This window comes from Grus americana, chromosome 20, assembly GCF_028858705.1.
Source record: "Grus americana isolate bGruAme1 chromosome 20, bGruAme1.mat, whole genome shotgun sequence".
Taxonomy (NCBI): domain Eukaryota; kingdom Metazoa; phylum Chordata; class Aves; order Gruiformes; family Gruidae; genus Grus; species Grus americana.
Window position 1 is genome coordinate 6,845,832 of NC_072871.1, and position 26,699 is coordinate 6,872,530.

At 50.8% G+C, this 26,699-nt stretch overlaps 1 protein-coding gene across 3 annotated transcripts in view; it reads left to right on the forward strand.

Moving 5' to 3' along the window:
- The first annotated feature begins 11,266 nt into the window (after positions 1-11,266).
- FUBP3 (far upstream element binding protein 3) overlaps positions 11,267-26,699 on the forward strand; it is a 40,767-nt gene continuing 25,334 nt past the window's right edge. For 2 of the 3 annotated variants that reach the window (XM_054848628.1, XM_054848631.1), the window contains exons 1-4: positions 11,267-11,439; positions 18,313-18,418; positions 24,656-24,706; positions 25,200-25,233. In XM_054848628.1, the coding sequence (XP_054704603.1) occupies positions 11,353-11,439; positions 18,313-18,418; positions 24,656-24,706; positions 25,200-25,233 (278 nt within the window). In that variant the 5' untranslated portion in view covers positions 11,267-11,352. The remainder of the gene's footprint in view (positions 11,440-18,312; positions 18,419-24,655; positions 24,707-25,199; positions 25,234-26,699) is intronic. The other variant, XM_054848630.1, reaches the window with a different exon arrangement.

Sequence of the window (26,699 nt, forward strand, 5' to 3'; positions counted from 1 at the left end):
GCCATAGTGATGCGGCAGGCTGCGGTAGCCAGCGTTGGCTGGTCAGCTTATAAAAACTGGGACCCCCTGGGCACGTACAAAGCCCGCCTGGGCACGACAGCTGGCCGGGATGGGGAAGGGGAGACCTGACTCCCCTTTATCATCGTGCTGATAAAGCAGAGCTCGGTGTATTTGAAAAGCCAAGTCAAACCCAGCGTGAGTTTCGCAGGAGGAAAAAAACCTCTTGAAAATCCTGGGGCTGCAGGATAGAGGAGACCCAGCAAGCGCCTGCCCTTTCCCCTTGGTGCAGCTACTGGGGGCTGTGGCGACAGGATGCTCTGAGTCAAACAGCACATGTTTAATTACTCTGCTACTTTAATTACCGTCAGCCTTTCCAGTTCCCATGATTTGATGGTTTCTTGTTGTCCCCCTTGCAGTTTTCCAGCATCCTTCCACCCCTGGTGTGTCTCAGGGTGGTATTTTGGGGGTGCCCTGCTCAGCTTCTGCCACTCTCAGCCTCGTATCGCAGCAGGAGGGAAAAGCAGTGGGTGAGTGGGGTGGTGTGAGCAGTTCCTAAATCACCTGGTAACTCCCCAGCAGAAGCGTTTTGGGGATAATGTTTTGGGCTTGCACGGTGGCAGGCTTGTTTCTGCAACACCCACCCAGCTGCGTGGGCTGGGGGCTCCCCGTCCCCGGGGCAGAGCTGCGGCTGGGAAGAGCCCAGAGGGACCCCGGGAAGGGATCTGGGTCACTGCTGGGCTTTGAAGCTCTTCTGTGCATCCCCCCGCAGCGTCGCCCATCACTCGAGCTCCAGCCTGCTCCGAGGCAACCCCTCGCCACCCTGGGGCTGGGGGTCCCTGGGGATGCCTTTGGGGAGCTGCACCCCCTCTTTGCGCCATGGGGCTGCTCTGCCGCCCTCCCAGGCTCCAGGGAAGGGCTTGTCCGGGGTCACTGCAATCGATATCTCATCTGCAGGCTCTCCTAGCGGAAGTGATGGTATATTGGAACATGGTAATGGGTCTTGTCTAGTGGAAAAGGCTAATCTTCCCCAGCTGTACAGGATCTCCGCAGGTGTCCTCCGGCTCTCCCTGCTGCCACCAGCCCTGCAGCCAGCCAAGGGGCAGATACGCTTCTTTAAAGCTGCAGCCGTCTAATTTATTGCTGGTCCCAGTGAGGGGGAGCTGCCTCCAGCCCGGCCCCGTGGGGCGCAGAGTGGTGGCTGTGGCTTCCCGGCGAAGGACCGGCACCGAGGGTGGCACCACGCAGCGGGGGCGGCCGCAGCAGCCCACACTTGCTGGCTCAAAGCAGAGAAAGTGATGCGTCCTCCAGCCTCACGCGCCTGGGGATGGCGTTTCCCCGGGGAGAGGAGGAGGAGGAGGATGTGGGGACGATGCCAGAAGGGATGTGGACCCCTCAGAGTGCCACCTGCAAGCGTAGGTGGGAGGCAAGCGTGTGCCACAGGGAAAAGCGGCGGGGGAAGCTCCTTGCTGTTAATTTGGCTTTTATGGCGACGTGCTCGTTGCCGGCAGGGCTCACTGCACGGGGCTTGGCCCGTTTTGCCCGTCCCTAGGGATTGCTAGCGGAGTCAGGTCTCCCCTTCCCCATCCCGGCCAGCTGTCGTGCCCAGGCGGGCTTTGTACGTGCCCAGGGGGTCCCAGTTTTTATAAGCTGACCAGCCAACGCTGGCTACCGCAGCCTGCCGCATCACTATGGCAAAATCAATTTTCCTGTTTCTCTGGAGGTAGAGGTAATTACTGGGTTTAAGGTTTAATATGCATGTGGATTTTAGCGCAAGCGTTGCCAAGAACAACTCAGAACAATGCGCGGGTTTGGGCAACGCATCCTGGGGACTCAGATGCGGCCGTGATGTGTGGAGCCCCCAGATGTGGTCTGCAAAACTGGGGGCTTGGGGGTGCCCAACAGAGGCTGAGCCCCCCATCAGGTCTCATGAAAGTGGTGTCAAAGATCGTGCTGACCTTGTTTGCGGCAGGGATTTCTTCCTGCAAAAGACGGTGAGAATAGCTGGGTGTTAAGAGAAAATTCCCAGAGGGACAGAGCAGCTGTGGGGCTGCTGGGTTTTTCCTTAAACTTTATTTTACTGGGTGGAGAAAGGGATCCCCAAGTCCGTGCGAGCAAAAGGGACGATGTTTTGCAGGAGGGAAGCAAGGAGGTCTTGCGTGGCTGTGCACTGTGGGACTCTGTCCCCATCACCCCCCTGGGGCGTGTGGGAGGGGGGACCCCAGCCCACCTCTCCCAAAGGAGGGGGAGAAAATGCTTTCGTACTACCCAATATCACGCAATTTCATGCAGGTGGTGATCCCTGGGCTGCGGTGCCAGGGATGGCGTCCCCTCGGCAGGGACACCGGTAGCGATGGTACACTCACAGGAAAACCACGGGATCCCCCACGATGAGCGTTTGGTTCCCGTTTTCCTTCGGAGACGTGGCTCCGAGCCGTTCGTGGGAGCGGGGAAGGTGCCCAGGGCCCCGCACATGGGTCACAGGGCTGCGGCACAGCACGGCTATTAAGTGTTTCTATCTTTCCGAGGGAATGCCATCCCCCTGGTGAGGTTGGGAGTCGCCGGCCGTGAGCTTCCCAGGCAAGGGGGAGATGGTCGCCTTTGTAAACCCCTTAACAAGGTGGCTTTGTCTCCCCGTTTAACAAGAAGCTCCCTTGCTTCTTCCCCAGGAGTTTCCCAACGCCGGGTCCCTGAAAGCCAGCTTTATGCTCCGGCCGGGGACGCGCTGCCGTGGGGCCGGCGGGGATCAGAGGGACACAGGGGCCCTTCTGCACGCCCCTGACAAAAGGCTGCCCCGGGGGGACAGAGCGTCAAAGCTCAGCCGGCTTGGGGTGGGGGGGGAGACAAGGGACCCACAGAGAGGGCTGCGGCGCGAGCCCGCCGTCCATCTGGTCACTCGATCGTGGTGGGCAACGACCCAGCGACGCTTGGGAAGGGCCAGGGGGGTCCTTCTGGTCCATCCCCCCGGAGAGGGGGTAGGAGAAGCAGCCGGGAAGGGACAGGTAGGTTTTGTTGGCTGCAGGTAACCGGATCCGCAGCCGTTGGTGCCTTCCTGCCCTCTCCTCTGGCTTCAGTGGGGGCTGAGAGACGGGACGTGGGAGCCGAGGGCTGGAAACAGAGACCTTCATTCGGAGGGGATGCTTCCCATCGGCTGGATGGAAATGGGTTTGGAGAAAGCCTCGGGGTGTCTCTGCTCCAGCGCCCCGCAGCCCTCCCAGCCAGACCAGGGCACGTGCAGCGGCAGGAGGGACCGCTCGAGAGTGATGCCCAGCTGCGAGGGGCTTCCTGGTCGTGACAGCGGCACCACCCATCCCCGTGTCAGCATCCAGCTGCCCTCTCCCACCTCCTCTCCCCTCCCCGGGGGCTCTGCCGGCCTCCGCTCGGTTTGGGAGCTCTTGCCCTTCCCTCACCCCACCAGCAAACGCCCCATCTCACCTCCCCCCTCCAGCCATCTGCCTCCGAGCCCCCCGCCCAGATTTACTATCACACGTTAAAACCACAGCTCAGCGCCAGGGTCAGCATGTCACGGTGGCCCCTCATCGATTTGTTTTACCTCCCCTTGGCGAAAGCACTTTGGCCCCGGCCCCCTCCGTGGCGTAAGGGACTTCCCAAGGCCCTCGGTGCTCCCCTTGCCCGTCCCGGTCCTGCGTAGCTGGACCCCGTGGGCATGGGGTGGTGGGCGACCAGCTGAGCCACTGATCTCCTGACCCCCCCGGGGCACCTAATGTGTCTCCCTGGTTTATCTGGATCAATATTTCCGCAAAAGCACGGAAGACCCCTCTGGGGGAGGAGAGGACGGGAGGGTCCCGCTTGTTTGCACAGCCCCATGGCTGGTTTAGTGCTCGGCTGGGTCCCTGCTGGGGACTGGGAGGGGAGGGAGACCCCAGACCTGGGGCACCCGCTCAGACCGGGGGCGTTCAGGGTCTCCTCTTTCCAGTTTGCAGGTCTTGAGCTCTGCGCCAGGGTGCGATGGCCGGGGCGCCTTTGGGTCCAAAACCTGAGGAGCTGGGGTGGCAGGCGTGGGGATGCTGCGGGCAGCGGGGCGGCAGTGGGTGGGGGCGCAGGGTGCTCACCGGGCTCTGGATGAATGGCGGAGGAACCGAGGGATGCCGCTGGCTGCAGGGGGAGCGCTCGGTGGGGTCTGCTTTGGGCTCCACGGCGCTCGGGGCTGGGTGAGGGATTTTTGAACTGGTTTATTTGGTGCTGGGCATGTTTTTACAAGAGCCTGGAAGTGAAAGTAAAGGATGCTCGTTGGCTTAATAAGCCCAAGCTGTGAGTGGCTGAGACACGTGGCTGGGACAGCGGCCTCCAGCCCTTCCCCGTGTGCACTGGGGGCTGCCCAAGGCACGGGGGGCTCTTGGTCTCACGGCTTGGCTAAGGGAATCAAGGCAGAGAGAACGGGGATGACCCTCCAACACCACGCAGGCTGCAGCTGCCCCTGCTGAAGGCATCACACCTCCAAAACCCCTCCTGCCCCCAGCCCCGTCCCACGGCATCGCCCCCAGCCCCAGCATCACCCCCAGCCCCGCCATGCCCACGGGTCCCCGCGCCGGCGGCCAGCAGCCGAGGGCAGATGCACGGCAGCGCGGGCAGCCCGAGGAGAAAGCGGGGGCTCTTGGCAACTCTGCCTTTTGCTTTCAGCCTCACCCTCTTGCTATTTATCGGTGACTTTTGTCCTTGGCCAGCTTAGCGGCTGAAAGGGGCTGTATTATATCACACGTAGGCAGCTCCTGGGGGGAGAGGGCCGCGCTTTCTGCTGGAACAAAGCGCGGGTTGGCTAATTCCCCTCTCCTCCCGCGGCACCCGGGTCCCATCTGGTTGACACAGTTTGCTCCAGTGTCTCCTGCTATTAAGCCCCCACTTGCCGGCTTGAATCACTCGCGCTCCCCCCCCGCCCCTGTACCCTCGGCCCCTTTTTCTTGCTTTATTTTTCATTTTCCCCAAAGCCAGGCAGAACTTGCTCTGTGGAGTGATGTCAGATGTGTGCAAAGCAGACCAATAAAACCTAATGCATCCCCCTCTTTGTCTGCCGGCCTCTCCAGCGCCTCACATTTTCCACTCAGAAAGCCACTTAAAACACATCAGCAACAATCCCTCACAAAACAGCCACTTGTTGGCTAATTGTGCCGAGGACCTGCGCGCGCCGCATTGCGCTTTCCTGCCGGGGAGGGTCCAATGCTGCCGGGGGCCAGGGCTCCTCGCCGAGCAGAGGGTGATGGGGACCCTCAGCATCTACCAGGATCAGCCCTGGGGTCTCAGCTGCTCCCCAGGGGTCAGCGGGGCAGGGATGCGGGATGGGGATGTTTCTACTCCCTGTGGCCTCAGGTAGGGGCAGATCGGCTGGAGAGGACGGTCGTAGAGCTGGGAGCGGGGCTCAGCTCAGGACCCCACTTTGCAGTGGGATGGATGAGCAGATGGATCCAGCAGAGCTGCCTGGAGCTCTCTGTCCTACCTGCTAACTCCTGCCCTGGCAGGGAGACAGGGAGGGTGCTGGGACCCCGCCGGCCCGTGACTTTTTGCTCAGTGCCTGTGATCCCGGGGTGATGGCTCTGGGTGCTGAAGGCTGAGAAGACTTGGCTGCCCCGTGCCGATGGGAGAGAGTTCCCTGGCAGCTTGGAAGGATGCCAGTGGGTTGTGGATGGAGACCCAGATGCACGTCGGAGGGCAGATACGGTCAAAGTGCTGCATACTGGGAAGGAGGCAGAGGGGCTTGAACCTTTGCCTAACAGAGAAGCATCCCAAAATCCCTCCCCAGGGATCCTTTGCGCCCATCCTGGCCGTGGGATTGGGGGAGAAGAGATCAGCAGGTGGTTAATCTCTCCCTTTGCGTCCCGCTGCCCATCCCTCTGCCGCAGAGGGTCCCTCAGCACACCCAGCCCCCCCTGCCCCCCCGACAGAGGAGTCCATGGAGTAGCTGCGTTTATTATTCTGCAGGAAAACTCCGGCAGCTTTTCGTGGTGCCACCCCAGGCGTCCTGGGGAGCAGGACTGGAGCTGCGTGTAGTCGAGGCAGCCTGGTCTTGGGGGGGGAACTGTCACACCTTTTCACTTAAAACTGTCTAATCTTGCCCCAGTTTGGGGGCTAATTTGAGGCAGGCGAGGAGGCTCAGTGCCAGAGCCGGCAGCGAGCGGTAGCAGGAGGCTCCCGGCAGGCACGGTGCTGGGCAGGCAGCCCAGAGCCTTCCCGGCAGATGCTGTGCCGCAGAGCACACCTGCCTGCACTCACCTGCCCGCACTCACCTGCCTGCTTAAATGTCACATGGGCAGAGCGGTACGGGGAACCGGCCAGAGCGGGGTCTGGCTTTTTGCTTTCCCTGCAGAGAGCCGTGCTGCTGCCTGCTCCGGTTTGGTTTGGTGACCGGGCTGAGCCTCCGCCACATTGCCCCGGCCAGCAGCAGCCAAGTGATGCGGCACAAGCTGCAGGCAGCTGCCTCCTCTTCCCAGCGCCTCGCTTTGCTGCCAGACCTGGCACACCGCAGCGAGTCGATGGGGGACCCCGGGGGCAGGTCGGACCCCACGCCGGCCACGCACCTGGGCAGGAGCGAGTGCCGGGGGAAGAAGGGGTTAAGCTGAGCCAGCGGCGGCAGAAATCAGAGGATTACAGGTTTGTTGCCGGACTGTCCCATCTGTCACCAGCACAAAGACGAGCCCTGTCTCGGGCTGGGCTGTCAGCGAAGAGCCCACCACTACATTAGGACTCCATTAGGGGAGACTGGCGGTGGGAAATGGCAGCTGTCAGGGCACTATCATTTCTCCTGTAATTCCTCCTGCTCGCTTCTCAACCGCACTTAAATAGCAGGTCTACCCACTGGGCCAATTTTGCATTTTCTTTCTCCCGCTGCTCCTCTTCTTTCTTTAAAGCCGCAGCTCCCTGGGCCCCTTCCCCAGCAGCCTGCTGTGGCCGGAGCCGGTGCTGCCTGCGCCTGCTCGCAGCATCTCCGCAAGGAGAAGGGCTCACGAGCATCGGCAGCGTCCCGACTGCCGGGGCGGCTATGGACCCGCGGACGTGCCAGCCCATTCTGCACCGGCACTGGTGGGCTCAGCGATGGGACTCGCTGACTCCTGACATCGGCACAGGGAGAAGGGGAGGTGGGTTACGACCCCCAAGGATGGGTTTTCCCTGGACAGGCAGTGTCCTTCCCATCTCACATCATCTGGGACTCTCTCCAGCTGGTGAACGTTTCCCGGTCTGCGCTGCCCTTGCCCAAAAGCCTGAGGCTGGCACCGCTCTGCGAAGGGGGCCAGGGTGGGCAGGACAGCAGCCGGTGAGCAGGGCTGGGGACTCGGGCTGTGCCAGAGCAGGGTCCCTTCCTCCAGCCACCAAATCTGCCCAGTCTTTCAGCGCTTGGCAGAGCCTCCTGGGTCGCACTCCCTGGTGCAGTCATGGCCACCTCGGGGTGGGATGCTCCCCTGGTGCCATGGGATCCATCTCACCATGGCATGCCTGACCTAGGGATAAAACCACAGACAACCAGGCTTCCTGATGGGACAACATCACCTGGAAAGAAACTCTCAGGACCTCGCAGAGAGCATCTGCTCCAGGAGGAACCTTGGAGAAACATCTCAGCATGGTGGGGACCCCTCTCATGAGCCACATGTTCGCTGGGGGTGTCCACGCTCACAGGTCTCCTAGGACCCCCCAGGGCTGCCCACACCCTGCCCTGCCCTCACCGCATCTCCTGCCGGACCCGGCGCTGCCAGCACGCCGGCGTTCCCCGCGGAGGCTCCTTTTCCAGCGGGGGATCAAAACAAACACTTCTGCGAGGAAGTGCATTGCAGTGGTGCTCGAAATAAATAACTAATTTCTCCCTACATGATCTCAAGGAGCAGGAGAGGCGTGAATAGCAGGGCCCGGTGTCGGGCTGACTGGACTCCCCGGTGCGGTAATTCAGAGGATGACAAACATAAGCCAAAGAAAAATGTTGAAAAATGGGCACTTCCCGCAGCCCTGAGCAAAGGAGCTATTGCAGGGTTTGGAAATAACGAAGGCAAAAAGAGGGAGAGGGGGGAATTTTCTCATTGAGACCAAGTGAAGTGCCAAACAAGCTGCTATTATGGTGGCTTTGAGAGGCACAGGGAGGGGGCGATGGGGAGGAGAGCAGGGGGAAGGAGAGGAGGGAGGTGGGGGAGAAGAGAGGGAGAGAGGGCTGCAGGAAGGGAGAAGGGTGGGGGACGTGGGGACGGGGGGGACGCAAGGACCCAAAGGTGCGAGGTGACACGGGGGACACGGAGAGAGGACCAAGTTGTGCGACGGTGGCAGGGCCATCGCGTGCCAGTGCCCCGTCCTTCACCCTGGGTCCCCTGCATCTCCCCATCCATCCCCCGTCCTGGTCCGCGGCCACCTTCCACCCCCCCACACCCACCACCACCAAAAGGGGGAAGAAAAAAAAAGAAAAAAAAAAGAGATGGAAAAAAGGAAAACAAAATATCTACAGTTGTCGAGACAAGGGGAGAAAAATAGAGGCAAACATCCATAATTTTCTCTGTGGGGCTTTGCAGTAATTGAGCCATTTGGATAAAAATAAAGGCAGCAGGCCCTTTAGGTAAGAGGAGCTTTTGCAATCCAAGAAGCTTGAATTATGCGCCTTGCATCACTTGAAACCCCCAACCCCATCACCCCCCTCCGCCTCCCCCATGCGACACCAAACCACTTTCCCTTTTCTTCTTCTTCTCTTTTTTTTTTTTTTCCTCCTCCTTTTTTAAGTACCCTGTCAAACAGCGTCCGACGAGAGGAGAATTTCAGCTGTCACAACTAATTTCAGCGCGTGTGTGTGTGAAGGTGTGTGTGTCGGGCGGGGGGGGAGGCGGGTGATGGAGGCGTAGAATCACTCCTTTCTTTTTTTTTTCCTTTCCCCCCCCCCCCCCTCAAAAGGAAGATTTACATCAGAAATTTGTTTCTGGAAGTGTTTAAGGCCTGTAATTTCCTTCTTCTCAATTGCCGCCTGATGTCTTCTTCTTGCCAGGGTCCCTCCCGGCCGTCCCTGCCCGTCCAGCGCCGGGGCTCACCATCACACCGTCACCCTCCCGGCAGCCTGGTCCCTCGGCCGTGGTCTTTCCGAGCACCAAGGAGACTCCTCCATCTCTTGCGGGGGTTGAGACTGCCAAAACTCAGCTCTCACAGCCCCAAGCACCGCACCAGGTCCGGCAGTGGAGGCTACGGCTTCTCTCTGCCGGCGTCCCAGCGCCGGGGTCTTTAGGCTTCGGATTTGGTCACTTTTTGGTTTTTGCAGCCACTTTGAGGTTGGCGTTAGCTGGAGGGTCACAGGGCGAATCCTGCTCAGGGCAGGGCATCCCGAGAGCCAAGTGGGGCTGTCGAGGGGACCCCCCCACCCGGGACCTGCCCACGGAAAGGGGCAGCTGGTGCTGAGCCTGGTGGGTCTTCCCGGCCAGGGCTAGGAGGGGAAAAATTCCCTGAATCCAGCAAAGTCTCAGGGCCATTTGCAAGAGAGGAAGCAGCAAAGCTCTCTGGCAAGGCTGGAGAAGTTGCCTCCACCATGGTCGGAAGATGGTGGGGAGGCTGCAGCAATACAGATGATCTTAAAATCCTTCCCCCCGCGGGCTGTGGTTCTTTCTCCTAAAATAAATGGGCGTTTCGTTTAAGAAAGCGATCCGGACTTCTGAGCAAAGGAAAGGCTGGTTATCAGCAAGCCTGCTGGTGTAACGTAGGTGACCGGCAGCAGACTGCGCATCCCAGTGAAGAAGCGTGTTCCCTCTCTTGGAAAGCCACCAGATTTCATCAGCCTCAGCAATTCCTGCCTACTCATGTAGGCGCAAATTGATGCATAAAACTGGAAAGAGCAAGAAACAGCCAAGAAGGAGAACAAGACAGCTTGGGTCAGGGTTTGAATTATGAATTTAATACTGGGTGGCTTTGGGACAGCAGGTCTGGGATTAAACTCAGACTATTGCAAGCTGCAGCGGCAGCGCCGGGTGGGAAACCCAGTGGGCACAAACCCTCCCGACCCGCAGCTCCGTCCCCGTCACAGCAGAACAAACACACGCCAGACATCGGGAGCTGCGGCACCCGACCCTGCGGCCAGCCGAGGGCTGCTCTCCCAGGCTTGGCGTGCAAACCCAGCCACGCCGGGAGCCGGCTGTGGGCTGCGATTTGGGAGATAACATCTCTCACCCGTTCAGGCAGCTGCACCTGGGTGCGTGGGCGGGGGGGGGGGGGGGGTAGGTCAAGGCCCTCCATGTTGCCAGGCCTGGGGGGGGCTGATGGCCGGACCTGGGATCCCACCACTGCCCCTCTCCTTTTTGCTCTGGGGACCCAGCCGGCAGAGCTGACCCCCGCTGCTTCTTCTGTCCCCCGCCCCGGGGCCTTAAGCCGTGCCACCATCCCACGGTCAGGCGTTGCTCTCCTGTCCTGGAGGGTACATGCTCAACCCCAAAAGCAGGCACGCACCCCGCCTGCGAGGGTCTGTGCGCGGGCAGCAGGTTGGGTGGCAGCCCTCGTGGGACACCCCCAAAAGCACCGCCATCGCCCAGACGTCCCGGACGGCAAGGGCCGGGCAGGGGCCATGCAGCAGCGCCCCGCTCGAGGAATAAGCTTTGCATGTTCTTTGCATTAATCCTTGACTAACTGGTCCTTGCATCATCCCGGAGCCTCCTGCTGCTCTGCCACCACGGCAGCGTCTGGCCCACGGCGGCGTGGTCGGAAACACGGTCCTCAAATACCCGCACGAAAATAGGCGGGAAACGGGTGCGGGGGAATGGTGCGTTTCCATGGAGGGGGTGAAATGGTGGCTGCTGGTGGGACACCTCCGCGGCCACCACCACAGCGGGGACGGAGGGGATAGCACGGCCTGGGGGCTGGCAGGGGCTGGCAGGGGAGGTGCAGGCAGGGGAGGTGCAGGCAGGGGCTGGCAGGGGAGGTGCGGGCAGGGGAGGTGCAGGCAGGGGCTGGCAGGGGAGGTGCAGGCAGGGGGGCACAGGCAGGGGCTGGCGGGGGGGCACAGGCAGGGACGGCGGGGGCTGGCAAAGCCCGGCCAGGGACCGGCCCGACCCGGCCCGGCAGGTGGCTCCTGGCCTCGCCCCCCCGTCCCCCCGCGGGCAGTGGGGCTCCCGGGCCGCCCCCCCGCCCTTCACCCGTGGGCGCCCGGTGGCGGGGGAGGGGTGGGGTGTCCCGTGGGGGCGGGGCAAGGGCTGGCCCCGCCCTGCGCCCCCTCCCCTCCGGCACGTGAGCGGCCGTGACGCGCAGCGCGAGCCCCCCCCGGCCCCGCCCCGCCACGGCGCCCCCGCCCCTCGGCCCACTTCCGGCGGAAGCGGGGGGCTCTTTCCCTTTCCGGGTGCGGGTCCCCGGGCGGAGCGGCGGGACGGCGCGGCGGCGGCGGCGGGCGGGCGCGGGGCGCGTGTCATGGCGGAGCTGGCGCAGGGGCAGAGCGCAGCGCCCGTGGGGATCAAGCCCGAGGGGTTCGTCGACGCTCTGCACCGGGTCCGGCAGGTAGGCGCCGGCTGGCGGGTCGGGGGCGGGAGGAGGCCGCGGGGCGCCGCTAGGCCGCGGGGCTGAGGCGGAGCGCGGAGCCGCAGTGAGGGGTAGGGCCGCGGCCCCGCCGCCCCTCCGTCGGGAGGCCGGGGCCGGCGGCTTCTCTCAGCGGCCCCGGGGGTTGTCCCCTGCGGGGGGCGGCCGCTCCGGGGAGAGAGGCAGGCCCGGGGGGGGGCGGCGGGGCTCTCTGACAGACCCCTCCAGCGCGGGTCGCGGCCGGGGCTTGTGACACGGCAAAAACGCTGCTCTGCGGGGAAGGCGGCGGTCTGCAGCCTGCGGGATCTCTCGTCTGGGAAGCTGTCGTCTTGTGCTTTGCAGTGGGTGGGTGTGAGCTTAATGTTAATTCGTTTTTTAAACGAGGCCTTAATTGCGTGTTAGGCTTAATCAATAGAAACCCTGGCAGACGGGGAGCTTTGCATTCCCTCCTGGGAGAGAGAGAGGGAGGGGGGAGTGAAGTGCTCCCCAAAGGAATCTCTGAGCTTACACAGCACTAAAATGGAAACTTTCAGTAAAAGCGCCCAGACCTGCAGAAACCAACACCCTTGTCTTCAGTACAGGATATTCCAAGTGTTTGTATGCTTCTCGGTTTGTGGAAAGTGGATCCAGAAACAAGAAGCCGCTGCTCACAGTGCAGATTTTGTGACTGTTCATCACATCTCTTGTTCCACGTCTGTCGCAAGTGTTTAGTCCATCTCTGAACAGGTTGCGCTTTACTCGCATTTAGTATCTATGCCTTAACAAGACATTATACAGCTGAGTACCAGGACCGCAGCCCAACTGGCACTTGAAGACCCTGACTTTATTCTTTCCAGTGTTACAGGCCAGGTGGGAGAAATCTCCTTCTGTTGCCCAGACTTGCTTTTCTCATTTTCCCTGAGAAACTTCTGAAGAAACTAAGCTGGACCCTAAGACCTTTCAAGCAATCGCTCTCATGGAACTTAAGTCGCTTACCGTCACTCGTGGCTCACTCTTGAATCAGTACGGCAGCAAATCTGCGTTCTCTGCGGTCTTCAGCGGCCAGTACAGAGGTGCTCGCTGTTCTAGACAAACACCCTGCACCTTCCCAGAGGAGATCACGGGCTAGCCTGCTCTTCGGTCGTTGATTTCTTTCTCAGCAGAAGTATTGCAGTAGGCAAGTTACGTGTTAGCTGCCTCCTGGATGAGGCCACGCATCACTTTTTTCAGTGGCTAACAAAACGCTGTGACCTTGGTGGTATGTGATGTCTGAAGGCTTTGCTGGTAGCCCAGGGTTATCTACGTGATGCAGTTAAATTGAGAGGTGTCACGGCTGTGTTTGTCTTGACCTGGTCGTCTGTTCCCGAATGCCTCTCATTGCAAAAACATCTCCTTGAATATCTGATAATATTATTGCCTGCTAAGAGTTGAATAATCTTTGAATAACCTGTTTATATAGAAGAAAATAGTTATTTGCTGGTTAGTTGCAGCTTGTTGAAACTATTTTAGGAGTATGTTGAATGTGCTGCGGTGTGTACCACTCATCTGGTCTGTAACAGGTTAAATGTGAAAGCGGGATGCTTCAGACGGTGTTAGGCTAAAACATAGCGCTAACAGAAAAGCAGTCTGGATCAGCGTTGTGTGGTTGCTGTCATCATGTTTGTAGGGTGAATCTGTGAGGCTCCCTAACCTACACATGAAGGAGATGGAATATTAAATAATTCTGTACCTAGCTATGTTCACTTACTCTGATGTTGCTGAATGTATTTGGTTTCCACGAGCCTACAGCTTAAGTTAGTCTGAACTGGAAGATTTCAAAATCTTCCAAGCTGCCAACTTCAGGTCAGGCACTGCAGCATAGCAGCCTTCCTGCTATCTTTCATGCTGGAAACAAGCGTGTTGAGAAATGTGTGCTCTGCACGTGTTCGTGGGAGCGCAGTGGCCTACATTTTTCTGCAGTGAGTTGTATGCTGCCTGTTGAATGTGATTTTTTTTTTCTCCGTTAGTATTTGTGGGATGAAAGGAATTGTTGGCAAGTGCTAAAATATTCCCCGCCCCCCCCCTGCCCCCCCCCCATAAAAGTATTTGATTTAATCGAGTTCCGAAGAAGCTTTGTAAGGGAGTAGGTAGTCTTCTCCTGTACAGAAGGGCAGGACTAAATTGTCACTGGTGACTTGTTACCAAATGTGAATGAAGATGGTCTTAATTGCTCAGTGGATGGATACTTACTTCATCACCCAAGCAATATATGATGGAACTTCCTGGCTGAGAATCAGGTGGGATGTAAAGGCAGTGACACCTCACGCTTCTCTGGAGGTGATGGCAGAGCTTTCACCGAGTGTGTTTAATGTTGTATTTGCCTGAACTGTACTGATCTGGTACATCGATGTCAGCTTTTGTTCTGTTTCTAGCCAATGCCATAGCCTTTTCTGAGTATTGCTTTTGCTGTAAGGGGATGAGGAAACAGAAAAAAAAAATCAGTCATAGTTCTTGCATTGTGGGTTGATATGACATCCCTGGCTTGACATTTCAACTCTGAGTTTAATCTTACACTTAAGACTAGTAATCAAATTTACTAAATTCAGTTCTCATGAGAGCCATAACACTAAAATCGGGCTGTGGAATACAGTGCTTAGTTATTAATAACTAAATAATTTAGGACAGGGAAGACTTTCCTCATCAATCACTTTCCTTAAAGTCACTGGGATGCAAGATTATGTAAGAGTAAGAAATCTGGAATACCTGTGAAAGAAATGACTTGCACAGTGCTTTCAATGTTTGTGCTGGACTTGCTCGGATTTTTTTGTGGACTCTTAAATATTTGAGATGTATCAAAAATTTTCAGGTGAATGGTGGGGCTTTGAGATGGTCTGTCCTGCATCTTCTGCACCATGCCTCAAGTGAGTGGGTTAGTCTATGGGTCGTAGGTGGTGACTGATCTGTCCATTGAAGCGGCTGTTCCTGGGCAGGGTGGGTTTTCTTCTGTGGCATTTTGGGGTGGGGGGAGAGAAAGGATGTTTGCTCCTCTTTTGAGTAATGGGATCAGAAAATAAGCAGAGCTGCCTGTACTTTGGACAAAAATGGATTTCTATCAGACTGTCCTTGAGTCTTTTTATTGACAAGACCGCGTCTTGCTCGGTTCTTACCCTCTCCTGTTCTCCCCGGCAGTCTCATTTTCAGTACAACACACGTTTGCGGCACTTCTTCCCTCTTCATACACGTGCTGCTATTCTTGTGACCTGCTATATGTACTGTCTGAATCCAAATTTCTGGGAATGCTATGAAAAGGAAAGGCTGTGGCTTGGTAAGTCTGTAGTGTGCCATCTTGGGTACCTTGGAAGTGGATGAATATCCTGAGATGAATATCCTGAGACTTACTGAGAGTCAACAGGCTGTGTGTTTAAAATCCCTTTCTGTTATCAGGCTCTAACTTCTAATTTCTGTGGGGATGGAGGGGTCTTAAGACTTAGGTTTCCTTATCCCCCTGCAGAGTACTTTTTCAGATCATAATCAAATAGATTTAGGGCTTTGCAGTTACTCTAGTATTTAGGAAAACCACCTGTGACATGAAACTTAAATGGTTGTGGATGGTTTCACTGCTTCCTGCAGAGCTCTGGAGAAATGGCTGTCACGCAAACTCTAATATTCTGCTCGATGACTAGGAAGAGTAGCAGAAGCACTAGAATTGTCTGAAGGGTCAGATGACAGCACCTTATTGTTTTATATCTTGCTAATACCTAGAATTGGCAATTTTATTGGTGGCTATTTTTTTGCAGGGTAGCATGGTGAGATTCTTCCTAGAAGCTAGGCTCTTTCTCTTGAAAGCTGAATTCTGCAGACATTGGCACTTGAGTGCCTAGCAAAGAAACTTCATATTTAGAAGCATTTTGGTATTGCACCATTGTTAAAGGGTGTTAAAGGTATAGGAGGACAGAAGTGCAAGGTGTAGGAAAACATGTATCCCTCGCACAACTTTGTGGGCTAATTTGTTTGTTTTTCTTGGCTTTACCATTGCAATTTGTAGCTCAGGTTTGTGCTGTGTCCTTTAAAGTCTTTATTGGAGAGCTTTGTTTTGGGGAGATTGGGTGCAGAAGCAGTTCTGTGATAGTGATGCTTTTTCCATTGTATTTCAGAGCTTAGTAAAATGGATGTGTTGGGTTTAGGGAAAAAAAAAAAGACGACTGACATAGAGCGGGACAAAAGCAGTGGCTAGCAGTATGTTACTCAAGGTCATTTAGTCAGATAAGGGCTAGGTCTGCTTACTTTTGCTATGTTCTAACTTTTGTGCTTATCTCCCTGCTGAACCTGTAGTAAAAAATGAGGTTCCCATTTTAAGTTGAACAGAAGAAGTTAAAATGTATTTTAGCTGCTACATCTACTTTAAAAGCTCAACTCCTAATTTTGCAGGGTCTTTTTTCCTGCTGTTGTGAGTTGGTGTGTTGTCTGTGTGTAATCCGGTGGCGGCTGGAGGCTTTAGAGATAAGGGTGCAAGTTTAAATAAAGGAGAAGGAAAAAAAAAAAAAGAGGAAAATATCCCAAAAGCTGATAATGTAAAAATCGCTTTGACTCTCTTATTTTGCCCTTTAGTTGGAGGGTTCTGTGCCAGGGTGATAATTGTGTGCCAGCCTTGAGTAGGGGTTTGCAAAGCTTTCTGGCTTTGGGAGCGGACGGTGATCTGTTCATGCACACCTTTGTGCTTCGTGCTAGCTTCCTTTTGTAGGTCAGCTTCTGCTATCCAGACTATTTTTTCTTACCTTTGAGTGCGTGGTATGTGATTTCACCTCCAAACTATCAGCTAGCAGTTTCCACAACTTACAAATTTTTTCAAGTAAATAACTACTGACAGAAAGAGAGTTCATAAGGGGCATGTTAAAATCAAATGTTCCAAAACATGCCAGGATAAGTTATACCTGACACTGTTTCTTTTGGCATACCTTTCTAAGTTATTATGTGAAAGCTGTTAATAGATTGTTACAAAATATATTTTTTAATGTATTTTTCACTATTGAAGTAGTCAGAAAACATCTATGCTCTTTGTACCTTCATTAAAGTCCTCTGCATCCCAAAGGTAAGGGGAAAGCACGTAGGCACAGGGCTGGAACCATGGATGCAGTACAGTTTTCAACAAAAAAGCAAGGCATCACCTGGCACTCCCTACTATGGAGTGGAGAAGGGATAGTCTGTGTTAATGCTTTCAGAATCAGATTTCTGTGGGCTTACTAGTTCTTGAAGATGTTGATGTACAAGGTGCTTGTCATCAAAGCTTCATTATGTGATCACTGTGCTAGTCCTGCAGGAAAACTTTAGTCTCTAGCTCCTGGCATTTCTGACACAACAAACTTGTTGACTTTCTAAAAGAGGATGAGAAGGAATGGACTATGAGAAGAAAATGGTCAAAACTTGGACCCCTTTTCATACAAGGCATTGAAGAGAATGTTTTCTATTCTCTTTCTAAAAGCAGTGCCCTCAATCTTTCAAGATTATTTCAAATGGCTTTTTTTTTTTTCAGTACCCTGTGGTTCTGAATCTCGGGCAGTTTATTCCACTGCAGCAGCCAATACTGTCAACAACCAGAGTTACTGTAGATGTCTTTCTGTTGCAGTAAAACTAAAATTTTAGAAACACCTTTAGTTATCTTTGTCATTTGCCCTTGCCTTCATTTAAAACATATCTGTGTAAAATGCTCTTTCATCTGTTCCTGTTGCTTATTTTCTGGTGAAATCCCAGTTACAATAGAGTGAGATCAGACTCCTAGTAAAGATCCTATTCAATGATTTTCTTTTTGCTGGAAAAGGAAGCAAGCACTGTAGAATACACCATCTTTTATATCTGTTCTGTAACTACTTTGTTCTGCACTTGCTTATTATAGCCAAGTACTTTATGTAGGCAAGGGGTGCTGTGAGACTGCAGCTTGCATGTCCCTGAAGTGGGGATTAACTCAGGTGCAGCACTGAAGTAATGCACCTGTATGTTTCTAGAGTGGGTTTACATCAGTTAGCTTGGAGAGCAGGTGAAAGAGCTCGCTCTGTCAGCATCCATCTGTATAGGTGTCTCCCAAACATCATTAGAGATGAGCTTAACTTCTCACTTATATTAAGTGGTGGTTAGGTGTCTTTCTCACCTGCTTTGCTTGCTTACCTGTGATACCTGGCTGTCTTCTCTTTCCTGTAAATATCCTCCTTGCACCCCGGCTTGGCAGGGAATGGCTGTTACCCCTCTGTAAGGGGGGGGAAGCAGAGACACAGGCAGTGTTAGTGGTGTTCCTGCTGTATTGACTGCTGCTGGAAATTGAAATTAATTCTGGGCTAATAGTTTGCCCACTGCCTTATTCTTCGTACAGTAAACACAGAGTGTTTACTTTGACAAGGAATTCCCAAACTTGTCCTTATGCTGTGTATTTTCACATTCTTCTCCCTCCACTCCCCCCGCTAATGTGCAAGTATGCATTTCTATCTATCTGGATATGCACGGATGTAGGAGGAAGCATATGTCCTCCTACATGGCTATGGTGGCGGCGGGTCCTCCAGGACACAGTTGGTTAGCTAGTTTGAGCTCTTTTTGCAAGATTTACCTTGTCAGCTGTCCATAGAGTGAACAAACCTGAATATAATGTTCCAGGGAGTAAATACCTTCTTACGATCAGGAAGAGGAACTGGGTAAATGCAATCTTAACTAAACAAATATTAAAAGCAAGCAGAAAATTGTTTACTTTACAAATGAAGCACTGCTGTCTTGGAATTGATATACAGCTACCTATATAGTAAGTAGCTGAGAGAAGATTGGACTGGGGTAAATGCCTTACTGGAGGAAAGGGTTTTGCTGTGGTGGCTGAAACTTCTGGTATCCTAATCATGCTTTTATCCCCTGGTTTTATAGATTGCTGCTAAAATTGGAGATATTCCTCACTTGAATAATTCTACAACACTTGTGGACCCATCAGTCTACGGTTATGGAGTGCAGAAACGGCCCCTGGATGATGGAGGTAAGCTGGCTATGATTAGTCAATCTTGTGGATGCAGCTCCTGAAATTCATCTGTGGAGGCAGTTGTCTGCTTTAAGGACAGAAATCAATGCATCTTTTTGTGTATAGAAATTTTATACAAGATTCCATGTGCTGTTAAGCCTTATCTAGATAGCACAGGGCTCCTAGGCATTAGTATTATTAATGTGAAGCAATTCTTTCTTAGTTCATGAACTTGGGGAATTACCAAACAAATGCTGTAATTTAAATTTTATTCTGTGGTAGTTGGTGGAGGGAGGAGCATGTGCTTATTGGAACTGTGTTGGAGCCCTTGTATAGAGTACCAGATGTATATAGTAAAGCTGTTCTTCCCTGACGACCCTTATTTTCTGAGGGCAGGCAATGTTTAGGGAGAGTATTACATGTGTTCCCTCCCATGTGTAGCTGTGGTCACAGCACAGTAGTTGAGTCGCTGTCAAGAGTTCCGAATGCTTTGTACGTGAATTTTAAGGAGAAAAGGTATTGATATAAGTTGATGCAAGTTGGAAGGGAACTTTCTGTATTAGGCTTAGCTTTTTTCATAATTATTATTTGAGAATTCTTAAATCTCTGAAGCATTTAACATAGGCCACAGCCAAAGAGTAATTTACTGGATGGTAACTGTAATGAGTTAATGTTGCATGAAGTGTTATAATCTTAAAATAATATATTAGTTTCTTATCTTTGGCAGGAACAACAAAAATGTTGGAACAGGTGTTTTCCTTTTTACAAATCTAATGATCTGCACTGTTAAGTGTTTAAAACAGTATTATCTGCTGCTGCATAGATGCAAAGAGCTTGCCTTTTCCTATAGTTGGTTAGAAAAAAAAAAAAACATGGCTATGTCTTCCTTTTTGTTTTTCCTCTAGTATTTTACTGACACAGGTAGCCCTGCAGGGTGATTCTCTCCCCCACAGATCTGTTCAGGAGTACTGAGGAGATAAGCAAAGCTGCTGCCTAGCACTTCATTTTGAAAATATTTTTTTCTGTCTGATACAAAGGCTGAAAATACTGCACGTCTGCTTCTCATTCTGAAAAAAAACGTGCTGCAGCACAGGGAGAAGTTTCTTTCATGTGGAGCCTCTGGCTTGTTACCATTACTGTTTTCTGAACACATGCCACAACCCACTTTGTTTTCTGGTCTTGGCTCTATTTGAGCAAGAGGTTGCTGCTCCTTTGGTTTGGTGTTTTAGGGAAGACTGGGTTTATCTGGGTGAGCCCCTGCGCCTTCTGTCTTGGACTGGAGCATCGCTATGCCTATGAGAAGGCAGAGGCCCGGTATTACTGGTATGTGTTGGTTTCTGTATGGGAAGGTGCTCGGCTGTCAAGCAGGCTGTTCAGCATTGAAGAATGCTGAACAACTTTGAGCTGTGTCTGAATAGCTTAGATAAGTGGCTGTAAGTGACAAAGAATAAAAGTAGCCTTCTAGGAACTAGTCATTCATAACATTAGTCCTGCCTATTTCTTTTATTGATCAGGCTGAACTGAGAAATCTGACCTCTTGACAAAATGTTTTTTATGAGCTTTTAACATGTGAAATGGTCGTAGTGCTTAATGACAGCACAAGTTAGACTTTGTACTTAAACTTTTACTGGTGAGCCCTATTACTTGCTGAGCCTTGTTTGTGTTGACACACAGTTGCAGTCTGGGCTATAAATCTATGTTACTGCTGGTTTCTTGTGTTGTGATAGGTAACTCCGTGGAGGAGGTATCATGCCTGGAAGAGTCTTCCAAAGTGGCTGTACTCCTGACTCCTGTCTTGGCAGTTGTTCTGCTGATGTAAAGACCCACAGGTGTTTGCTCACCCTTGTAGTTCAACACTGGGCCTTGTCTAAAGTAGCTCCAATGTTGTGTTTGCCCTTGGGTTGTTCATATACATCTGTAGGTTTTATAACTTTGTCCAACTCCCCAAAAATCTGATCTGTGAGATCTTAGAGAAGAGAAATGATGGCAGTAGTGTTTTAAAGGGCTGGAATTTCACAAGGAAACAGGAATTGTCAGGGTAGGAGCAAGTGTTATATCACTACTTTCAGCTTTGGTTACCTTGGGTTTTATTTCTAATGGCATTAGTAAGCCCTGTACTGCAAGACAATTGTGTGACGAGTTCCCCACCTAACCGTGTAATCACCCTGCATTGCTCTTTAACTGCAAGCCCAGAACTGCAGTTCTGGCTAAGGAACTCCGGAAGCTGTGAGTGCTTCTTGCTCTGTATTTCTTTGTGATATGATCCACACCTTAGTCAATCTTAGGCTACCTGCTCTTGCTGCTGTAGCATTAAAAGTCTATAATGCAGCTTTAGCTTTAAGCATCTGGAAGATGGCAGTTGCTTTTAATAGGACACTAAAATTAGGAAAACATTTCCCATTTGGATGATCTCTTAGTTCTCTGTTAGCTGCAAACAAGGAGCGTCGGGATTGCATGCCCACACTTTTCTCAGTTTTCTGCTTGTCTGTGAACCACAGTTTGGAGACATTGTTGTCAAGAAGTGATTATTTATATTGTTACGCATGCTCTAGAAATTTTATACTGCGGGGGTTTGGATACATTGTGCTGCTCTGGATAGCTTGGAAACAAATCTGGTGGTAAATCTTTTGATTGTTTACCTCTGTACACTGCGTGGTCACGGCTGAGTGCAGTTCTTCCTGCTTCCTTAGCCTCGTGTGGCTGTTAGAAAATTACTTCTGTTCCTAATACACCTGAAAAAATTGGGTCCAGAGGAGGTATTTAAGGTGACAGGAGAAGTGCATGTCTTTCAGGAAAATCTAATTCTGCCTGTCCATTTCTGTAAACAGCTGCTGGCATGGCTGATTGATGTCAGCTTAGGAAGTGGTCTTAAGACAGGGTGACAGTGCCCTGGTCAAAACAAATTCAGCTGCTTTTAGAGCATTTCCAGGAAAAATAGATTTGTCATAGTATTAGGAACCAGAACGTGTGAGTGCCTTTTGCACTTCCCGTAACATAATCTTCATCTGAAATGAAGTGCTGCTAGGATAGGCCCTGGTGATCTGGCCGATTGGTATTAGATGGAGCTTGATTATTTCTCTTTTCCCTGGCTTCGTTATTTCCTCTTTCTGGAAACAACTTTAAAGTAATCCTGCAAATAGCTACAGTGCAGGGAGGAGACCAGGTTTATTTGTACTGCTTGCAGGAAGTCATAGTCAGCATTTATATGGCCACTTGCAGCGGTTAATGTTTCTCAGGGAAGGTGAGCACTAGAGATGGGGTTAGCTCTGAGCTGCGGAGAGACCTAGTGGCATCTTGGTTGTTGCTCACTGCTGACGATAGATCCCAGCCCTCCTGTTAATGGCCAACAGCTCCTCCTGGCCTCCGTTCTAATTAATGGGTCCCTCTAATTACCAGCACAATTTAATAAGTTTGTTTAATGTGAAATAATCCTTTAAGAAACAGCCTCCTTTTCTTCAAAGGAAGAAGGGATCTAGTCTGCTGGAAACGTTAGCCTTTGTTTGCCCTGATTTGGACTGCTTTGAAGACGTTTCCAGTGATACACGTAGGGTTAAGCAGCAGTGTTGCTGCTGAAGGCTGGGACACCCTTTGAGTCTGAGGAAACAAAGATGACAGATCTTGGAGAAGCCTCACACCCCCCTCTCTCCACCCTGTGTCTTCCCCAAACTTCTGTGGTGCATCCAGATATGAAGATGGCCTGTTTTGGTGTAGTTAAACTTGATTGTAGTAGATCCTGTTGTACAGAATACTTTATTCTTTTGCTCCAACATTTTTTCAATGAAAAATAGCAATGGGCAGAAGAAAATCTTTTCCCTGTCTTACTGCTGCTGAAAGTTAGTAGGGATGATCCTTTACAGGTCTGTAGCGGCAATAAGACCAGGGCAAAAGTGCAGATCTCTTGGCAGAAGGTTTAGTGTTCTTCAAAATTGCAACTTTACAGATCACCATTTTTTTTAAGCAATGCAGTTTAAGGGAGGGGAAAAAAGCCTATAAAGATTTGCAGTGAAGGCGGATGCGAACATTATTAGGCTTTGACCATTTAATTAAAGAAAAACCTGATAATATTTGATGATGAATTAGGGTAACTAATGTCTTCCTTGTAGCTTTCTAAAATTCATGATGATCCCATTTTGGTTCAAAAGTATGAAGTGCAACCTGGTTCCACTGCTCTCGGAGAGATGCGTCGTTCTGATTTTATTCTAGCCATGAAGATATTCTTGACGAGATTCTATATTCCCATCATGCACATTAATTTAGTGGGAGGCACTGCTCTGTTTTATGGGGTGGAAAAAAATCTGCATTTCTTTTGAGTGTCTGTTAGGTAGAATTCAGTTAAGGTGAAGCCTAAAGCAGAGTGAAGAGTTATCAACCAGCAGGTGCCATTAATAGGAAATTGTGCTGATTTTATTCAGTATTTTTCCTTATTTGCAGTAAAATGACTGCATTTACAGTTAAATTGTACCGAATAGATGTAAAAGGGGAAATATGTACGTGGTTTGTCAGAGTTCAGCCCCCGCCCTGGTGCGAAGAGGGAGATGGTGGAACAGAACATCAGCTTTCAGTACTGCAGGGAGCATGGTCTGCTCCAGCCCTTCTTCTCTATTAGTCCGTGTCTCTCAGAGCAAAATGGGCATGTTGGAGACAGAACGGACCTTTGGGTTGTTGGAACCGGGAGCCACGTTGTTTCTTTCCCCACCCAAAACCAGAGAAAAATCATAACCGACTTCAAGTAAATCACTGCCAGTTCTCTCCATCTGCCTTCCATCTCAGCTCTTGAAGAGGTTGTCTGTGAAATGTGGAAGGAATGATTTTGCACATAAGTTATTGTGGCTTAATTTTTTTTTTAAGTAACTTATGCAATAAATATACAGTAAGGCTGATACCTGTCTGCCTGGGATGGTGAATGGCTTACTGTGTGCAGTGCTTGGAATGGGTTGGAGACATTGTTATGTACATCTAAAGCATTATTTCCCTGACTGATTTAACTTCTTGTGCTTGTACAGTTTTCCCCTAAGAAGTTGTCTTTTTCAAGTGTAGGATTGTGTTACAAAATGAAGGCTCTTCCGTTCCTTGAGTGAACTTCAGGAGTTGATTATAGGATGTGTTTCTGTCTCATAATTTGTGGGCAGCGGCTGCAGTGGAACAGACTGCTATGAGAGCTGTGATGGTGAATTGAGATGTGAAGTGGATATTTAAATACAGCCTTGTAATGTTAAGACCACTCTTTCTGGCATCTTGGGATAACGAGTGGCCTGGTCCGTGGCAAGGGCGATCCCATACTATGGCAATAGCCACCAAACCTATTGCGTATAGTAAAAATATTCGGAGCACAGTTTGCGGCAAGATGGGGAGATTCTGAATTTGGTCATATTTGCTCAGCTCTGTGGTAGTAGCTTATCAGCTAGAGCAAATATTCCCCATTACATCACCCAACTTTTTCAACTGCAGTATTGATAGTTATCAAATCAGAGCTTTTTATATTCAGGGTGAGAATATGCAAAGACAAATCTAACGGAGTCAATAACGCAGCAGTTGTCTTATCACTGAGCTGGGGAGAGTAATAAAATATATATGCTGTCAATATTTTGGTCCTGAACTATTATGAAGGTATTGACACGCAGCAGAAATACAGTATTGACTCTCCTTGTCTATTTTATTTGAATAAAGTGTTTGGCCGCAAACTTTATGCGTTTTTCTACCAGATTTAGAGAGTGTGGGATGCATCCGCTTTCTCACCCTGCCAGCTGATTGCCAATTTATTTCAGGTCAAAGAATGTGCAGGTTGCTGCAAGGTAGTTTGAAACAGCATCTTTATTATCACAGCTCACATATTGGCCGGTTTCATTTGTTTCGCTGCTTGTGCCCTCCAGGCATGCAATATAATCTTTCAACTGGTTGTTAGGACCAAATGGTCTGGTTTTTAGCTGGTTTGCTGCAGGCGAAGTCCAGTAGGAAGCCCAGCAGGGCATGTGTTCCCACTTTGCATGAGTTGGTCTAATGATATTTTCTCCATTAACATTTGGAAGAAAGATCTAATCTGTTGGGGGGGGGGGGGGGGGGAGGGGGCGCGAAATCTGTTTGAGGGTTGTCAGCTGGGAAGATAACCGCTGATCATAAATGGACCACCAGCTAACATCACAGATATGCCTGGAATGTGTGTATTCAGTAAAACATGGTGTGGTTTTGTTTTCATTTTTTAAAGAGAATACTGTTTGGGTGCCACAAGGTTACTTAACAGACCTATTCCTTTAACAGGTCTCCGTGTAAGTGGGCTCCATGGAGCACAGATAAGAGACACAGAGAGAAGTATGTGCAAGCGATCTTCAATGCTTTTTGCCTAGACTAAATCTGAGTCTGCTCAGCTTTTATTTTTGTTTTTTTAATACATAGCAGTCTGTTTGAAATGTCTCTTCTCTCCCTTCCCTCCCTCTCCCTTTTTTCCTTCTTTTTTTTTTTTTTTTTTTAACTACTTTGGGCTTAATTTGGGAAGGGGGGGTTAGTTGCAGGGATTTGGATTTGGGCAGGCAGGATTTTCTCCCATGACTCTCAGCATGGGGAGACACAGATCAATTCCCTATCCTGTGTTCAGCTGGACACTGGGTTATGGTGTGTGTTGATCAAGAAATCCCCTCCTGTTTTGTACTGCATAACGCATTCATTTCAGCCACTGAACCTAAATTACTGTTTTGCTTTTCTTTCTTTTTTGATGAAATGGTAAGAACTCTTTTTCTATAGGGATGAAGTTAGTTTATCCGTGCTAATGCTTTGATTTTTTTCCTTTTTTCTCTCTCTGCCACAGTAGGTAACCAGTTAGGGGCCCTGGTACATCAAAGGTAAGCAGTGGGTTATGTTTTATTATTTATTGATCAATTCTAATTGTTTATTGATCCACCATCTGTAGTAGTGTTAGGAAGTCAGAGGTTGAGAATGTGGAGAAACTGTCAGCTTGGGTTTTCTCCAGGCTGGGGTTTCTGCTAACCCTTTAAGGTTGTTTGTTGTGATGAAGAAAGAAGAGTTGATGTGAAACTTGAATTTGGTTCCTGTAAATCTGCAGGGCCAAGAAGAATAAATTCTCTCTCCTCTCCCTTCCCTTGCCCTGGCCGTGGGGGAAAGAAGGAAAAAGTAAAAAAAAAGCTCTGGCATTTTAACAAAAGTTGGAAGTATTAAATGGGCAGGTAGATTATTTTTTATTATTAATATTTTTTAGTTTTGTTGGTGTAATATGACCTGAGATGACTCCTTTGTCAAAGATGGCTTTGGGAGACTGAAGCAAGTATGAGTTTTCATGGAGCATGTCTTAGCTTCTAATACAAAAGTAAAATTCTGTTTTTCTTGAATCCTGGTCTTAAGGAGTTGTCTGTCTTCTGTTGAGTAGGAAGGGGAGAACATTTCTAAACCTGGGTTCACGTTCAGGCTAATAGTAGTGCACTTCCATCATAACCAGCTGTTTGTTGGGGGCCTGAGCAGAAAGGACAACCAATATGCATGAAGACATATTTCAATGGTTAGGTTGAAGCTAAGCTAATGCACAGCTAGGGCAGCACAGAGAAGGGTGGGCAATGTTGTCTCCTCTGCTGCTACCTGCCACCTCTCTTCTGCCAGGAGTGATGTTCATGCAGGGAATCAATCAGGCTGAAAAGCCTGAATTGGTTTCTTTCTGGTTTTGGTGGTTGGTTTTCTGTTCTGTTGGCTTCTTTGTCTATCTGCAACTGTTCCTCCAACACAGGGTGGTTAACAAATGATGCAGGATAGGACATTCTGGTAACAGGCTGGGTTTATTCCAGGTTAAAACACTGTATTTCTGAACCTCCCTGTAGCAGATGAGTCCGTTCTGTTGCAGGTATGGATGACACTGTTTGGTTTTGAATCTCTGCTGGTGAGCCTCAGGACAGTGGAGAGTACTTTATCTGCAGGTTAGCTGGTGAAGTCTGATGTGTATTTTATACCTTCCCTAGCTGATCTAAAGCAAATAATGGGAAGGTTTTAATATACCTCACCACAAAGCCTGCATTGAACTTATTATGCAGGTGTTTCATTGCTTTTGCGATTGCTGAACAATTGTATATAATGCATATCTAAATATATGGAGTTTGCAAATTCCATATTCATTGTGTTGTATTTTCTGTGAGATAGAAATGGCTAAGCAAAAAAAACATACAAAGTAATTCCTTTCCACTTGACTATGGTCAGGTCTTAGGAAATTGCTTTGGGTGCTATGTTTTGAGGCAGAGACACATTGGAAAAGTCCAAAGAGCAATAGATATGGAAGTCTTGAGATAATAAGACTTCAAAAGATAAT